Source organism: Emys orbicularis, chromosome 15 (genome assembly GCF_028017835.1).
Source record: "Emys orbicularis isolate rEmyOrb1 chromosome 15, rEmyOrb1.hap1, whole genome shotgun sequence".
Taxonomy (NCBI): Eukaryota; Metazoa; Chordata; order Testudines; family Emydidae; genus Emys; species Emys orbicularis.
In genome coordinates, this window is record NC_088697.1 from 24,455,566 (window position 1) to 24,474,104 (window position 18,539).

General features: G+C 48.8%; 1 protein-coding gene across 1 annotated transcript in view; it reads right to left on the reverse strand.

Moving 5' to 3' along the window:
* The window catches only part of IGSF9B (immunoglobulin superfamily member 9B), a 97,670-nt gene that overhangs the window by 6,231 nt on the left and 72,900 nt on the right, over positions 1-18,539 (reverse strand). Inside the window, exons 13-18 of the mRNA XM_065417219.1 lie at positions 14,895-15,070; positions 13,231-13,457; positions 12,793-12,877; positions 11,006-11,167; positions 9,655-9,700; positions 5,840-7,477 (exon numbers count right to left, since the gene is read on the reverse strand). Coding sequence (XP_065273291.1) covers positions 5,840-7,477; positions 9,655-9,700; positions 11,006-11,167; positions 12,793-12,877; positions 13,231-13,457; positions 14,895-15,070 — 2,334 coding nt within the window. The remainder of the gene's footprint in view (positions 1-5,839; positions 7,478-9,654; positions 9,701-11,005; positions 11,168-12,792; positions 12,878-13,230; positions 13,458-14,894; positions 15,071-18,539) is intronic.

The following is an 18,539-nucleotide window of genomic DNA, read 5'->3' on the forward strand; positions in this document are numbered from 1 at the left end:
CCACTCCTCCTTAGCAGAGCTGAAACAAGAGTCTCCGGTATCCATAGCAAGGGCTTTATCCCTAGGCTAAAAGAGCAGCTCCACTTGTCCAACCCAGCAAAGAATCTGTTGCGCTTCTTCAAATGCCTTTGCATGTAGGAGGTTAGAAGAGTAGCAGACGAAGCCTAGGGAAGAACGGCAACCCATCTCCACCAGAATGGGAAGCCAAGTCACAAGAAGAGGCAGGAAGATCCCAGGGCACAATATAAACGTTTTCCCTCACCACACACGTCTTCCCTGACTCTCTTCCCTTGAGCAAACGGGCAGAGAACTTCAGCAACAGCTTGGCAACTAAAGGTCCAGTCTGAAACCATCTAGACAGCCTATATCCCACAGGTTCAAATCCTGCCCAGGTTTACTCCATCCTACACCCTTCCAAGATTATAAACTCCATTGATCAACATGGGGTTCTTTCATGCAAGGAAATATTACAAGCCAAGATCGGTTGTGTGCGCTGCATGGACACTAAAGATCCCAGGAGACTTTTCTTAGGAGTAGGAGTTTCCTCTTCCCCTCCAGTCTTGTGCGGGATTGACTGCTGCCTCCACCCCAGAGGATGCTGTGGGTGCATCACTTGGGATCAGCTTAGGATCCTTCAAAATCAAAAGATGCTAGAGAAACACAGAAGTCAACACTCCCTTTCCACAGAGCTGCTGCCAAGCCACAGCCACGACCACCGCAATGAGATAAAAAGGAGCGGATAACAGCAGGGCGCACACTGGAAGATGGCATCCCGTCTACAGGTCTGCAGACAACACAACTCATCTATACAACGGACTTCACCATGCTGACAGGAGAGGAACAAGGAAGAAAGGAGAGGAAAAGAAGGGTGGGAGAGGAGAGGACAGGAAGAAAAAAGATCAGAGGGAAAAAAAGAAGATAAATGAAACCAGGAGTGAGAAAATTAAAAAAAAGAAAAGAAAAGAAAAGAAAATCACTCAGACAAGCGGACTCAACTTCTCCAAGCGAGAGTGGGTGTGAAACACATGCAGAGGATCAGCACATGGACAGTCTTTAAAGGGGAACCTACTTGTTTCAAACTAAACGAGAGGAGTCATCGTCCTCCCCCACACTGGGGGTGGGGCAGCTTCCTCACCCATGGAATGGACATGGCTTTGCCACTTGCACCTAGGAGGCATCAGAGGCTTTGCGTACCAGGTACTGACTGCGCTGTCCAAAGGGAGGAGAGGAGCTGGGGTTGCCAGCACACGACAGCCTAGGATGCAGAGGTGGCACAGGCGCTCGCCTGCCTTCCCTGTGGTTTTTGGGTTTCCTACTGCAGTGAGATGACAGAACCAACTCTTCCCAGTTAGGAGACGTTCACGGCACATTGGGTTCAATTAAAAGAAAAGGGAAAGGTACTAGCGCTAATTTGATCATGGCATAAATTACCCACACCCTTAAATAAAACTTGCCTGCCCTTCACACAGCAAGAGATATTGCAAAAGCCTTCCCACTCCAGCCATGCCGGGGAAATATAAACGAATATTGCATGCAGAGAGTCACTTGTATCCCTCTATTTGCCCCCATCTGCCTGTCCCATCCAGGCCAGCCTGATCTGCATGCATCCCCACAGTGGAGATCCCATTCACACTGCTAGCAGTGCCCGGCTGCTGATGGGTAAGCCACCACAGAGCTCATAAACCACATCTCCCCTCCCCGTCTCTGCTTTTACTACTGCAGCATAAAACCTGGCTGGTCTGGTATAAAACTCCGGTGCCCCTGATCCACTGACAATTTTACGACCCTAAATCATAAAGAAATTACTTGGCTGCGCTGTTTATGGGATTCTTTTCTTATTAGCGTGCAGGATTTATTATCCCTCTGCCTTCCCCATTCGAGATAATGGCTCTCTCCCTCCTCTAGCTGAGGGAGAACCTGACAGTGAACCCAGGTTCGACTACAATGGGTTCTGCGCCCAAGTCCCAGAGTAAGATGCATTTCAGTCCCTGGTCATTGGGCCTTTGCTGGCAGACATTTTTGTGGCTTAGCTGCTGCTGAGATCTTTTATAGGCACACATGAACATCTCGGCCTGGAATCGGCATGAGAAGAGGATTGAAAAGGCTTCAGGTCTGCCATGGGTACCTGGAGTGGGGTGTGGGGCAGAAAGTTTCCAGGGCTAAACAGAACATCCCAAAAGGAGGACCTCTCTCTCGGTGGCTTCTGAAGCTCTCTGGAAAGGACTGAAGCTGTCTGGTTGGCAGCTATGAGGGTAATGCTCCAGAAGGAGACAGTAGTAAAGACGTCACTGCTCCCTCTATCAGTCGCACACTCTGCACTCTCCCCGCACCCAGATGGGCCTCGGTGCGATAGACCCACCAGTCCGACACCTCATTCTCTCCCCTGGTTGAATATCCAACTCTGTATTGCCCTCCCATCCCCCCCACAACACACCCTCCAGACATCCCCATCTGTCTCCCTGATCACAATCCTCGGAGAAAGCTAGGAGGATTGTATCCCTTTGGGTATCACTTCCAGCTTTCGCTACGCTGTTAGACCTGCTGGGTGTAGTGTCTTATCCAGCCACACAGGCTCACGCTTGGGCTAGGAGCTGGATCTCACCCTTTGATAAGCAGCTGTGAATTTCTGGGAATCTGCTGCTCTATGGGTGCAGGCAGGCTCTCAGATAGTGGAAATAAAAGTAGGCCTGGGACTCTACATCCCTGGCAGCCAATGCAGTTGGTATTGGCCTGCGTGTCACTTCAGTTGACCTTCCCTTCTGGTCTTCAGAGCTAGTACTTGGTAACGTTTAGCTTAAAGCACAAAAGGACTCAGTGAAAGGAAGAAGAGGAGGAAGCTCAACCACCACAAACGAGTCTGGAAACGAGTTCCTATTTCTCTCTTCCATTTCTGTTCCAGGACCTTGCTATATCTGTGAAACTGCCCCCAGAAAGTCTCCAAGAGGTATTTTCCTGGAGAAATCTTGCAAGATTTGCTTAAGTCACTGTAATCATTGTTGGGTTTGAAGCCACCATGCAAAGTTTCATTGAAGAAAATTTCAGAGAGGTGAGGCTTCTATTGTAATTGAATTACTACAGTTCAAAACAAAGATTTAACACCGATGAGCTGAAGCTATGCAGTGTACCGCTGCAAACGGCAAAAGAAAAAGGGGGGGGGGGGGAACAGAACTCTTCCAGTTTAATATAATTTAGGAATCTTGGGAATGAAGGGGAGGGGGGGAACCCTCAGCTGTTAAAATAAAATTGGAGAAGTATTTTGAAATTGGGTTCCCTTTACTGAATTCATGGAATGAGATCATAGTCCTAAATAACTAACTGTTTGCTAGCAGATATCAAACTGAGAGCTACTATTAGGTGTTGCTGAGCACGTGCCCATTTTGTATTGTTAGTCCCTTATTTGTATCCACATGATAAACCCGGTATTTTAAGATTTAATTTTCTAATAGCACTGAACATTTATATAACACTTTCACAGACCATTTCTCACCACTCATCCGGGTAAGGTATTACTATCCCCACTGCCAGAGGAGGAAAGTGGAGGCATAGACAGGTGAAGTGACTTGCCCAAGGTCATGCGAGTCAGTGGCAGAGCTGCAATTAGAACCTACATGTTCCTGGCTCCCAACCCTGTTCAATCCACTAGACCATGCACCTCCCTACAGAATACAGAATGAGGAGCTGTCTCCCCTTCTCACCAGGCTTTAGGATGACCAGATAGCAAGTGTGAATAATTGGGACAGGAGGTAAGGGGTAATAGGAGCCTATATAAGAAAAAGCCCCCAAAATCGGGACTGTCCCTATAAAATCGGGACATCATAAAACCAGGCTTGCCCCCACAAAAGTCACAGCCATACCAAGTCTTTCTACTTGTATCCCGACTGTGAATAGGCCTCACTGATCCTGTGAGAGCGCTGAGGCACTGCTGAGTGGGAAAACCCAAAAGCCACAGAGACCTCGTGTGCAAAGGTTTTGTCCTAGTAGTTTACAATTCCTTATTCCCCTTTAAAGGAAGAGATGGGATTGGAAAAGCCCCTTCCATGCCCCACTCCCCACCACCCTCCGACAGCCCCCACGCCATCCTTTCGGACTTGGATCACCCTTACCTATTGAGCTGAGGAGAAGCTTGTCTCGACAACACTGCCCAGATAGCTGAGATTAATCAAAAACAAAGCAGTTAACAACACCCGCAAGGAGCCGAGCTCCGCAACACATCAGCACGTCAAAAACGCCAAAGGAGAAGTAGTGGGGAAAGAAACAAACAAAAAAAAAACCCCAAAACCAAACGAGGCTGGAAACAAAAGGGGGAAGAAACAGAAAAGAAAAATCAACAAAGCGGATGAAAACACTGCATAAAAGCACAGACAACAGTGCTCTAACACAGAATTGTCCTGTGACTTCCCTATACCTGCTGGGCCTCATCAAAGTGTCCTGGCTATATTAGATTGGTTGTATATATATTCACACACGAGATGATTATATAGATTTTTAAAGCCACAACAGAATTGATTTGAGGTTGATTTTGTTACTACGGACCCCGCTCCAGTATAAGCACCCCTCTCTGACCCATTCACCCAGTCTCCTGAAACCAGCAATAAACAACAGTGCTGAATGGGCTAATTGGGTTTCTAAGGATTTAAAGCTTCCAGGTACCAGAGAGAATAAGTGAAATGCAAGGGGCACCGCAGGGTGAAAAGCCAGGCTCCCACCCCCAAACCTTGCTGTTTTCCTGATGTGACACTAACCTCCCTACACCTCAGCCAACGCTGGCTACACAAGTTTGAACATCGTCCTTCCTCCTTGCCTGCCCGAAGCTCCTCTCTCCACTGAGTTTAACTGCACTGAGCTTAATAGTTTACTTCAAGCCATTAAATTCCCGAGCTCCACGAGTTGAGGGATCAAGAGGTTAAACCCCACTACTTGAAAAAATAGAATTTAAAACAAAAGACAAAAGGATGGAAGGAAAGAACGTCTACAGGATCTAAGGTTCTGCGAAGGAGACGAGGGAAAGAAGAAAAAGAGGCAGAGACGGAGCGAAAGAGAAGAAAAACAGAAAGACGCTTTGCCTGGTGCAACCCTGGTACCTGGAAAACCAGCCGCTGGAGTTTAGTGCAGCAGCCTCGTTCTTTGGGGCAGGATCTGAGAATACCGGCAGCTTCCTGATTTCCGTTCGGGTGAATTTCTTCTCCTGACATGCTGTTCATGGGACTAAGTCCTTGTACCCTCTCCCCGCCCGAGTCTTGGGGCTGCAGCATCGCTTTTGGAGATGGAGTGGCACGGTGACCTTTGAGGCCATCTGTGGTTCGCTATGGTCACTAGACTTTGTGGGGAAGGGCAGAAAGAAGCCAGAGAGCCAGGCACACACTACTGTTCCAGGAAAGTCAAGAGCCAGGAAATAAGAAAGGAAACTGCCGGTGACCCTTGGTCACTTACCCAACAAGCACAGGTAACGAGACCCCTAATCTAGTTCCTTACATGGACAGGCCCTTCTCCACACATCCGAAAACACACACTCCCAATCCCAAAGAGACTTGCGAGGGGAAGAGCAGCTGTTGGAGATAACGCACCATGAACGACCAACTGTTCCTCTGTCTATTTAACCCACTAACATGACGCAATGTCCTAACGGTGCCAGTAGCGAGAGCCTCTTCAGAGCAGGGTCCTACCAATGACAACTGGAAGTCACCTCCAAAAGGGATGCTGCAGCATGTCCAGACAACCCCTATGATTTCAGATGATGATGATCATGATGATGATGGGAGGAGGGAGTTGGAGGCAATGGGTGAGGTGGGGTGGGGAAGGAAAGGCAGATAAAGGGCAGCTAAAGGATTCATACACTTACCCCGAAGTGGATAATGTTGTCGGTGTAGGCTCAGGTCTGAGAATCTCCTCCCCAGCCCTCCTCGGAGAGGGAATTTGTCCAAAAACATCCATACTGTCCCCGGGAAGGGAGGGGCACTGAGAGGAGGGGTAGCCAGTGGCCAAAGAGGTGAAGGCCATGGCAGGTCGGTAGCTGGGGCTTTCTCCCCTGCTGCTTTGAGCCGGGGAGCCGGTCGACGGGGTGGACTTGCGGGAGAAGCTGACTGCCGCGGGGGGCTGCAGGGTGATCTCCGACATCTCCGCTTGCTGGATGAGACCCGGTCGCGGTCTGGCACGTGCAGTCAGCTCCGGGGAGCTGTTGCGGGAGCTGAGGGGGCTTTGGGTCAGAGGGGAAAGCCTCGAAGGTTGTAGCACCACCTGATGTAAACTGGGTTCAGCCCTCCTGACTTGCCGAGGGCTAGGCCGAGGTCTGGGTTGGGGCTCATACCACCTGGTGTCCAGGCCAAATGTGCTTGTGCCACTGTGGCTGACTGACTCGGACGGTTCATGGTAAGGCAACACGGGTATGCCCATACCTTGACTGGTATGTCTTAGCTGCCCTTGACTCCCCATAGGTTGCATAGGTTTGTCCTGCCATTTGGTGGTGGTGGGCACAGAGGGTTGGCTTCTGCCAGGTGGCTTGCCAGTCCAACTCTTTGGTGCCTCCAGGGGCAGAACGCCAGGGTAGGATGCAGGGACCTGGAGGGAGGAAGGGGGCGGGCCCCTAGGAAGACAGGCCGTCAGCTGCACACACTCTGCCACCTCGCACTGGTGGAGCTGTTGAGGGAATATCATGGGAGAAGCCTCCAGGCTGCTGAAAGGGAACTCAGCCCTGCCCCATGGCTCAGGAGACCGGCCCCCCGTTGGCGTCTGAGTCAGGGGCAACGTGCTGTTGGAAGTATTTTCTCCATTCTCCTCGGGGATGGTGGGGTGTCCAAAGGGCCCCTCGGGGTGCAGAGGAGGGGAGGACATGACAGAGCTGAGAGGGCTGACCTCTGGCATGTAGAAGGGCGGAGGGTCCATCTCCCCAGGACTGCTGCTGCTGAGGTAACCGTAAAATTGGCTGTGGTGGAAAGGCCTCGGGGCTGGCGGTCTGGCCTGACCAGTGGCCTGCAGGCGGCTCTCCAGAGCACCTGTGCCCTCCAAGCCCCTGTGGAATCTGGGGCTGTATGCTGGTGGCTGAAGGTAGGATTCCTGGCTGGAAGAGAGAGGGGTCAGCTGAGATTTGAGGGCTGCCACAGATGAGGGCACAATGGGGTCGTCATTCTCTTCGTCTGACTGGCGAAACTCAGGGTACATGTCCGTCTCCTCCACAAAGGGGAAGCCCTCTATGCGGCGGGTCTTGAGTGAGGGCTCCATCTCTGAGGGGTCCATGACAAAGCGGCCATCGGGCCCACGGCTGATGAGCTCAATGGGGGTAGTAGCCTCGGCTTCAGCCTCAGCCTTGGAGACACTGTACTTCTTGCTGCTAATGGCCCTCTTGGTCTTCTTGTAAAGGGACAACTCCTTTTCCTTGCTGGGGCTCAGCATACGCTTGCCCTGCTGGCCTTGGTCATCAGAGGACTCCGAGGGGGGACGGAGTGTGCGGATGCTCTCGGGACTCACTTTACCGGAAGACAACCTGGACCACAGAGGAGAGAAACCAAAAAAAAAGGGGGGGGATGGTCATGGGGAAAGGAGAAAAATCTGGGGCTTGCGCAGCAGGATCACGGGCCAGTTGGGCACAAAAAGAAAAAGCCTTAATTGTTCCCGGAAGAGGGAGGCCTGGAAGAATTTAGTGTGGGCATTATTATGATGGCAGAAGCTCACGTGGTTCTCACATAGGCCCCAGCAGCGTGCTGGGCAGAGGCATGTGTAAGAAGGAAGACAAAAAACAGGTGGCCACTACTTCTCCCTCCCGACTGCCAAACAGAATATGAAACATTTCCTCTCTCATCCCCCCTCAAGCAGGCAATCCACTGCAATTTCTTGAAATTAGCTCGACAGACCCATAAGTCTGAATGAAAAGTCCAGAGTTTAGCTTCGGTTTGGCTAAGTACCCAAAGGTTTGTATGTTCATTTGAATTATCTGAGCCTCTTGCAAAACTAGGCTGGGAAACCTCTCAGTAAGATGTTCTCCCTCACGTGATTTCATTTCTAGTGCTTCAGATTGCTGTTGGGGAAGAACAACACAAGAACATCCCCTCTTGCAGAATTTGGCAACTTCTGATCCCAGCTCACAAAATGAGAAGAAAAAATACTTATGATTTTCCCCCAACCCTGGAGTCTAAGGATTAAGGCTTGAAAAGGGAAGAAGGAGGCACCTCCTCAGAAGAGTTCACTGCCCTGCCCCCCCCCCCACCACCACACACACAGAAGGCTTGGGACAAACAGGATTAGACACACAGACTTAGCAGATCCAATTGAGATAATGGGGGCAAGAAAATTGAAAAGTGTGGTCTTCTCAGTGAAATGGAAGAGCCCACAGGAGGGGGGGGGGAACGACATCAGCAGAACAAGATAAAAAAAAGAATACCAAATGTCAGGGTCAGCACAGGTCTCCTGCATGATGCTCCTGAAGCTACTACATGAGGTGATCAGAGGCCAGACTATTACTCTCACACCAAAGATACCCCCTGTTTCTATCTACTCTCGCTGACGGATGCACTGAGTACTGCTGATGGTCTCTGGAAGGAGTTGAGACCAGTGGGACACAGTGATCCAGTCTTTAATGGAGTGTGAGGAGGAAGATAAAATGGGGGAATCTTCAAGGCAAAAAGAGTTGCTCATAGAACTCTTAAATTTCCCAGTTAAAGAAAAAACAAAAAGGTGAAATATTCTTAGATACAGTGAAACTTGCATTAAGGATCCACCACTTCTTTTAAGCAGCCACTTAAAAATTGCCAGTATAAGGCTAACGGTACATTGGGCTGCATTAGTAGGGGCATTGCCAGCAGATTAATGGAAGTGATTATCCCCCTCTATTCGGCACTGGTGAGGCCACATCTGGAGTAGTGCATCCAGTTTTGGGCCCCCCAACTACAGAAAGGAGGTGGACAAATTGAAGAGTCTCCAGCAGAGGGCAACGAAAATGATCAGGGGGCTGGGGCACATGACTTATGAGGAGAGGCTGAGGGAACTCGGCTTGTTTAGTCTGCAGGAGAGAAGAGTGAGGGGGGATTTGATAGCAGCCTTCAACTACCTGAAGGGGGGTTCCAAAGAGGATGGAGCTCGATTGTTCTCAGTGGTGGCAGATGACAGAACAAGGAGCAATGGTCTCAAGTTGCAGTGGGGGAGGTATACATTGGATATTAGGAAACACTTTCACTAGGAGAGTGGTGAAGCACTGGAATGGGTTACCTAGGGTGGTGGTGGGATCTCCATCCTTGCAGGGGTTTTTAAGGCCCGGCCTGACAAAGCCCTGGCTGGGATGATTTAGTTGGTGTTGGTCCTATTTTGAGCAGGGGATTGGACTAGATGACCTCCTGAGGTCTCTTCCAACCCTAATCTTTTATGATTCCATGAATTCCACCTGAAAATAAAAAGTCCAGCACTACTCCCTTGGGAAATCTCCTGTGACAGGCTTCATTAGTAACTACTTCCTCTGCTTCTGCTCTAAAGCCAGGCAGTCTCTTGCAGCCTATTTTGTTCCAAAGACTTAAGGTACACCAAAAGCATCAGACCCCAGGATCAGCAGATTTGAGACACTCAACATTAGATATTTCCATTTCCTGCGAGCAGCATCCCTACGAAGAGGCGTCTCCAAAACTACCAGACAGAACACAGCCTGAGTGGCACCTCTAAGGCAGAGATACTTACGGAGACTCCAGACTCTTCCTGCAGTGGGTTATCGAGAGAGGAGGGTCTGGAAAAGAATAAAAGGGGGAGTGAAGAGAACGCTAAAGAGGCGCAACTAGGCAGAAAGAGGCAACAAAAAAATCTTACAATCAACAGCAAGAAAAAAAAAAAAAGACACTCGACAAGAGGCCAAATTTTGGTTGATCTAGTGCTTTAATAGTCGCAGACAACAAACAAATCCAGACAGTTTCCTATCCTTTCTGTTATCACCAAATCATACACACTAGAGATAAAAGAGTCCACCCTCCGCATCCCCAGCCCATGTGAATTTCCCCACGGGGCATTACTGTCCCAGTTTATACAACTTAAGTGATGAGGCTTCCACCACTTCCTTTGGGTGATTCTCTACAGCAGGGGTGACCAAACTTACTGACCCTTGGAGCTGCATACAATAAATCTTCAGACATTTGAGAGCTGCAAAACATTCACAACTTGCCCCGTGGGGTGGCACCTGCCAGGGAGGGGCACCTGGCTGAGCCCTGAGCCCTGGCGCCCCTCCCCCCCGTGGGGGCTAAAGCCACGAGACCCCCCGCCCCTCCCCTGCACGGCAGAAGCCCCAAGCTCTCTTCCCCAGTCTGGTCGGCGGAGAATGTGGGGGGAGCACAGGGAGCTCTGCAAGCTGCACTTTAACTGTAAAAGAGCCATGACTTGGCCACTCCCGCTCTATAGTCTAAAATGCAACAGTTCTCACGCTATAGGATCCATGAAACACCAGTGATATGAGCAGCTGTTCTTGGCGGCCCTCAGAAGGAAATGACTTGAGAACCAAGCACTGGAGGGCCGTGGGAAGGGAAAGAGTCTGCAAGGAGGTTCTCTCCCCAAGAATGAAAAATCCCCAAACCTAAAACCCACTGGCCTAACAGATATCACCATTAGGAAGGTCCCCCTGCCATGTCAACCTAGGTACCTGTCTCAATTTCATCTTCATCCCCACCTTGCCTCTACCATTTCTGATCACAAGATGTTTCAGACTGTGGCAGAGGCTCCAGTATAGCCAGAACGCATCTCTTCCCTCACGCTGCTCTAGCACATAAGCACTTTCTTCTTCTCTCGCAACGGTGAGATGTTGGGGTTTTCTCAAAGCGAGCCTCCAGACCTCAGCACACATATCTGGCACTTGTTACTTATTTAACCCATCTGTTCAGATTAGAGGTGAGGAATAAGTGGGAGAGGAAGGGCCAGGATCCAAACAGTCACAGCTGAAGGATAAAGTTCGGGCAAGCTTCACCCGAAGACGCTTGAGAGAGACAGACAAGTCTCTCTCAAGTCCACAAAATGCCACAGGGGGAAAATACAAAGTAGCAGGGCTCACCTTTCTTGCGCTTGAGCTTGCGTTTGCGTTGTTTGTTGACAAAGCAGGCAGTTAGTGTGCTGAAGAGGATGGCAGCAGCCAGAAAGCAGATGGTGGCAACAATGCCCGCCAGCACAGGTCGGGCCAAACCATCGTCCGTCAGGTCAGGCGGGGGGAATATGTCTGCAGAAAAAGGGGAATCCTTTGAGTTCTAAAAGAAACTGTTCTCCACAACCAGGGTCCTCATCACTGTTTGGAAAGTGAGGTTTGCACAGGGCATGTAAACGAGTTGCAGAACAGGACGGTTCAGGGGATTGGTGCTCAGGTTCAGAGCCTTTCCCAACTAGGTTATTGGTTTAAATCCAGCCCAGAGTGGTAGTGAGTGAACACTGTTACTCTCAGATGCCTGGGAGGTGGCCTAGGAGATACTTTTGGGTCTCAGCCCAGAGCCTAACAAAGACAGATCCACATCACAAAAGAGTATCATCACTATTGGCAATCCACTTAACTGGAGAGCAGTCATAGCACTGGCAGTAGTGGTGGAAGCTTTGCAGGGATCACCTCTAGGAGTGAAAGGGGAATTCAGTCCCTGTGTCCCCATTCAGTCCTTTGTCTTTCTGAGGAGACTACCAACAAGGAGACCAAATGTGCTGGTAGTCTCCCCCCACCCCATGTTCTTACATCATGCATATCACTGTGATATGTAAGCGCCCCAGAGTTAATGTGCACACCTGCCTACTGGATATGCACTGAGACCCACACTATCAGTACTCACAGGCCACTGAACAGTTATCCAACAACGTTCAGTGTTAGCTGATCTGGCAGGATTTGAATCAGCAAACTTAACATTAGCTTATTTATAAGTGTGTGTAAACAATTACTGGGAAGTGATTTTACATGATTTATGCTAACGAAATCTATCCACTTAGTTGTTCATATCAGTGCTTGTAAACCTGTCACTAGCACCAGCTTGTAGAACTTTTTGGACTGAGACAGTAGTAACTGACATTGTGTAATTACATCTGGCCATAAGCTGAGGTCAGCTACACACCCAAGAGCTAGCAAATTCAGGCAGACAAAAGAGGAATCTAATCTTAAAAAAAAAAAAAAAAAAAGTCAAGTATGCAACTTGCATCCAGCAAAGTGCTTCTGCATAACACCACCTGAGGGCAGTGCTAGTCTGGATTTGTCCTGTACACAGCATAATTGAGATATCATTGGTCTCATATCGTGAGCTGGTGTAATTTAGGTTCCCATAGTTCTTATTTCCATCTCTCCTTCCCTGGATTATATTTCCCTCCATCACAACTTGCTATTTTTTATATGGTAGGTTCTCCTGCAGACTGGGAAATATTCCTCTGTGCGGTGGTGTATGCAGGGCTGCATTGTGCTTTCTTGTGCTGCTGTGTGTTGCAGTCCCTTTTGTGGAGCTACAATGCTTTTGTTTTTACTCCCTGGTGCAGTATCACACTGCCACGTATGCAGCTTTCATTTTCACGTCAATGCTGCATATTTCCTGGGTTGGAGCACTGTTCTCAGTGCATCTGGCAGAACTGTGGTGTGCTGCGACTCCCTGGTTTGGGCTATGACTGTTATTTGGTACCATATTGTGCTCTGTTACAGTATATAACACCAAGTTTTGCATGGGAGTTGCAGAATACTCCGTTTCTGGTGAAGTCAGAGGGCCCTCAATTCCCGAAGTACCTGGCAAGATCAGACCCTGCATCTCACCACACTGCAATATTGCCTTCCCGTGTTGGGCTCTGGGCTTAAGTTGTTTGGGGCTGGAAGGACGGAAGGACACTTACCTGTACTGGAGACACCTGCAATGTTACTAGGCTCACTGATGAGGTCCTGCATGACAGCCAGAACTCGGAACTCATACCAGGTGTCCTACAACACCAAACACAACATGAGCCACTAGTCAGAAGCTTCCTTCAACAATTTAGCACACCAAAGCAAATCAGGCACCAGGATGCCTTCTCCAGACCAGATAATGGGAATCCTCAACATTGTTCTAGAGGGACTGCCCTTCCCTTGGGCTGATAAGGGAATTTGTTCTTCACTGGGTCTAGACTTCGGGACACCAAATTAGCCCCTACTGTGGAAATAAGCGACAGACATCCTAAAAGTATTCCCCGAATGCTCTCCCAGTGTTGCAATACATATGGTGCACAATCAGTAACCCAGGCAAAGGGCCAATCCATTATAAAAACCAAAGGGCGCTCAGTCAGACCACCTCTTACCTGAGACAAATCCTTGGCAAAAAAGTCATTGTCACTCCCCAAGATGGCATCGTCCAATATCTCCCACCTCTCCCCTATGCGGAACTCCATGATGTAATGGTCAATTGGAAAGCTGTGATTGGCTGGAGGAAGCCACGACAACAGGACTCCTTGCTGCGTCCGATTGGCTGTTAGGCACCTCGGTGGGGTAACCAGCACCAGTGGTTCTGGAGTTGTTACAGGGAATGCTGAAGACACAGGACAGGGAGGGGATGGGGCAGGGAAAGCATTTAGTGGAGTCCAGAAAAAAAGAGCAATAAGTTCTACAACTGGCTACTTTCTCCTGTTCACTTCAGTGTGCACATGCTCCCTTCTCTTCTGTCATCCTTCCTCTGCAGATCCAACACCACCTGCAGCTGTGCTGGTCAGGATTTAAGCCTCAAGAGCTGTGACTCCACAGACCTCAAGGCATACATCAACCACCTGCAAGATTCATGGGAAAGGACAATGGAGGAGCACTAAGGGCATTTTAATACTTTCTCATAAGCACTGGCCATTGGCTGCTGTCTGAGACTGGATAACGGACTAGAGGGACTCTGGTTTGATCCACTATGGCAGTTCCTACTGCTCTGCAACTGTAGGTTTAAGACATGCAGCCACACAGGTAGCATCAACAAGGTCTCTTCTCTGAAAGATGCCAAGAAGGCTTTATGAGAAAAGGAACAGCCACAGATACAAGGAGGCCAAGAAGAAAGAGGGATACAGTCTCAAAGTCCACTCATTCCTGGACCTTTTTGAGACCACCCACAAGAGAACCAGCGGGAATGGTGATTTCGTGCTGTGACCTGGTCTGATATAGGGTGTACATTACAATCGGTTAGTGCCAATGAGTTTTGGTTACTACCAGCCTGGGCTGCATGTGAAACAGAGACCTGGAGGTAAACGATATTGAGATATTCATAGATTCTAGGACTGGAAGGGACCTCGAGAGGTCATCGAGTCCAGTCCCCTGCCCTCATGGCAGGACCAATTACTGTCTAGACCATCCCTGATAGACACTTATCTAACCTACTCTTAAATATCTCCAGAGATGGAGATTCCATAACCTCCCTAGGCAGTTTATTCCAGCGTTTAACCACCCTGACAGTTAGGAACTTTTCCCTAATGTCCAACCTAAACCTCCCTTGCTGCAGTTTAAGCCCATTGCTTCTCGTTCTATTCTTAGAGGCTAAGGTGAACAAGTTTTCTCCTCCTCCTTATGACACCCTTTTAGATACCTGAAAACTGCTATCATGTCCCCTCTCAGTCTTCTCTTTTCCAAACTAAACAAACCCAATTCTTTCAGCCTTCCTTCATAGGTCATGTTCTCAAGACCTTTAATCATTCTTGTTGCTCTTCTCTGGACCCTCTCCAATTTCTCCTGAAACTCCTGAGCCAACAAATCACCACTCAAGACATGATTTCAACATTTATCTCTGCAATCTGGTGAATCCTATGGTGCTTGATGACTAAGCCATGGGGCATATTGGTACTTGCATAGGCAATGTCACTGGCACCATTAACATGAGAGTGGGCCTACTGAATGTGACCAAAGGACCCTGCCTCATCTCACCACCCATCTCCATTCTCTTCATATCCAGGGACTCTCTGAGCTCCTTTATTATCCCCATGCGGTCTCAACTCACCTAGCGTGTTCACAGTGACCACCTCACTGAAGGCGCTCGTACCCAGTTTGTTTTGAGCCAAGACACTGAACTGGTAGGCGGTCTCTGGTTCCAGGGTGTCCACCAGCAACCAACTAGGACCAGTTGGTACCGGAAGAGACAGCCAGTCATGGGGTCCGAACTGTGCTCTCTTCATCCTGGCAAGAGAGAAGACAAACAACTCAAGTGGAGGTGCTTTTGAGAGAAAGTGTGAATGAATGAAAGAAAGAGGACAGAGAGAGAGAGAGCCAATCCCTTAAGCAATAATGGAACTACCCTGAATGAGGGGCTGGGTTTCACACCAAGGTAGCACCTTGTCCACACATATTGCTGTAAGATTCTGACACCTACAGAAGTGAGTTGCCTTGAAACTGGGTCAGAGGAAAGAGAGACTGGGACTAAAGACATTTGCTGGGCCAAGGGGCTCTCTACTCAGTCCCACGGTACACCCAGTCAGAAACACACTTATTTACAGCGACACTCCAGCCAGCCCTCCCTCATTACATCAGGCCCTTAACGAAAAGCCCTTACAGTCGGATGATGGCCACAAATAGCACCTTCTCTCCCTGCTCTCTGTGGGTATTCAGAGTCAGATCCTGATTACTGGTCATGACAAAAGGACATTTTGTTACTTTTTATTCCTGTTGTCGCTGCCACAGCTATGCCAGAGAGAGGTGGAGTCTATTCTGGCTCACACTTCATCAGCAAAATTAACTAAGTTCCCAATACAGAGCAATTTCCCCCCCCCCCCCCAGTGCAACCCCATTGAGACATGGAGCCAAATTGTGATACCAGTACATATGAGCAAACCAGGAACCACTCCAAAGAAACCAAGAGTGACACTCCGGATTTATGCTGGGGCAAAGAAGAGCAGAATTTTACAGACAATTGGCCAGATTCTCGCTTAAACCAAGGCCCCTTTATGCCGCCGGAGCAATGTAAAAGGGTTTAAAAGCGAGAGTGAATTTTATTTACATTTCTGAGCAGTGTGAAGGAGCCTTAGCGCAAATTAGAATCAATCCTAATGGGTTTACGCAGGCGTTATGAGGATAGAAACGGTCCTCGATAATCTTCAGAACTGGTGATTAAGCACATGCCAGTTAGGGGCCTGGGGAATCAGTCAAGCTGGGATCTGATACCAGAATTACAAGGCTGGCAGTGGTAGTTAGTGGGAACCCTTCACTCTCCCCTGCGAAAACGAAAACAAAACCCTACATCTTTTCACTTGGAAACGAGTAAAAGTGTTTGAGACAAATAAGGAACACCTGGATACAATTTTTAGAGTCATTTTTCAGACAGAACGGCACACTTTCGGTGCCATGTCACTTAAGAATAGCTGCACTTTAAGAACATAGAGGCCAAATTCTCTGAAGTAAATGGAGTTGCATCAGCGGAGGATTTGGGCACATCCATGTCCCATATTTCTTTCCCTTGATCTCCTTTTTTTACCCTCTGATGGTGGCTACCCTGGCCTCCCAGAGGACAGAGATTGCAGTTGCAATCCTCACAGAGACTTCCTGTGACTCAAAACACATGGCTTTTCAAACTGTGAACACCTGACTGCCATACCCACATCATATAAGATCCAGGAATCCAGCCAGAAGAGCAAAGAAAAGGGGTGATTTTAATGTATCTAGGGAGATGGCAAGACCGACAAAGCTCATTCAGTCTGGGAAGATAGGGGCCTCTTGTTTCTCAGCCTGCACCTACCTCTTCCAACCACTACTGCTCCAGCCCCTCTTTCCCCACAGTTAACTAGTAGCAGGCATCCTAGCATGTCTCCACAAAGGAAAGCGTCTGCCAGTGGATGGTACCGTCCAGAAAAAATAGGAACTTACCTGTACAGTAACTATTGTTCCTTGAGATGTACTGTGCATGTATACATTCCAGTGTGGGTGTATGTGCAAGCAATGCATCTGAATCTGAGGCTTTTGCCAGCCGAAGACATAGGTGGGACATGCACCCCGTTCACCCCTTGCACCAAGCCCAGGGCATAAAAGGCGTGTGGTTGCTGCCTCCCTTTGTTTCTTCAAACCACCAGTAAGTTGAAAAATGAAGTAACAGGGAATATTGGGGGGGGGGGAGGGGGGTTGTGGAGTATATGTGAGCAACACATCTTGAAGAGCAACAGTTACTGTACAAGTGAGTAACCATTTTTTCTCCTTCAAGTGATTGTGCACATATACATTTCACGGTAGGAGACTCCCCAACAATTGCTATACAGGTGGAAGGACTTCAGACTACTTGAAGAGAAACCACAACATCGACTTGGCGAATCTGGCACCATCCTGAGAGGCTTGAGTAATAGCTTAGTGCCCGGAGAAGGCACACATAGGGGACCACGTTCCAGCTTTACAAATGCCTGCTATAGGGGTGTAGCTCAAGAAGGCTGACAAAGTGGAATGAGTCCTATTGGAGTGGGCTGTTTCCTCAAATTTGAGGAGAGACTTTTGCCAGATCATAGAAAAGCTTGATACAGTGCGAAATCCAGCGTGAAATATGCTGGGCTGTAACAGATTGCCCTGTCATCATCTCAGCATAGACTACCAATAGTCTGGGAGGGGATCTGAAAGAGTGTGTGGTCCAGGTAAAATGCCACAATACCCAAGAAATGGAGCTTCTCTTCAGTTTTGGAAGAATAAAGCTTTGGAAAGAACTTGGTTGTCTTGATAAATTTGTTTGGCTTTCTTAAGTCCAGAATGGCCAAAGACCGCCTCTTTTTCTAGGGAATCAGGAGATGGCAGGAATAGAAACCTTTCCCTCTGTGATAAGGAACTTCTTCTATTGTTCCCAATGTTCATCAATGTACTTCTTGGTCTAAAAACAATCTCATGAGATTGGTCCCTGAACAAGAGCAGAGAGGATGAGTTGGGGAAGGGGAGGGTGGTAAATTGGGTAACACATCCCTACTTTACAATGCCGAGCACCCACTTGTTCCTCCCAAACAGGGGGTCTGAATGCATGAGATGAGTCACAATTCGTAAGTTGTCCTAGACAGGTGCATCAAAACTCCTATTTCAAAGTCACTGAAGTCTGGTGAGAAGTGCCTGTTCTAGGCATCACCCACCAACATCGTCTAAGTTTTAGACCTCCTAGAGGTCTCTGCTGATATTAGGGCCTGTACTTTGTTTGGGGCTTAACCTGCTTCCTCTTTTGTTACTGAGGTGTATACACGCAACAAACTAAGGCCACGTCTACACTACCCGCCAGATCGGCGGGTAGTATTCGATCTATCGGGGATCGATATATCGCATCTCGTCTAGACGCGATAAATCGATCCCCGAATCAACACCCGTACTCCACCTCGGCAGGAGGAGTAAGCAGAGTTGACGGGGGAGCCGCGGCGGTCGACTTGCCACCGTGAGGACGGCCAGGTAAGTCGAACTAAGATACTTCGATTTCAGCTACATGAATAGCGTAGCTGAAGTTGCGTATCTTAGATCAATCCCCCCCCCTAATGTAGACCAGCCCTAAGGCTCACACAAAAGAGTCTTACCGTGCATGTTGCATCACCGGTCTGAGAGAACAGTTGAGCCCCTTCAAACGACAGAACTTCTATTGTATTTTGCATCTCTCTTGGAATCTTGGCTACAGCAGGCCTCTGGCATTCCATCAAACTTAATGCAG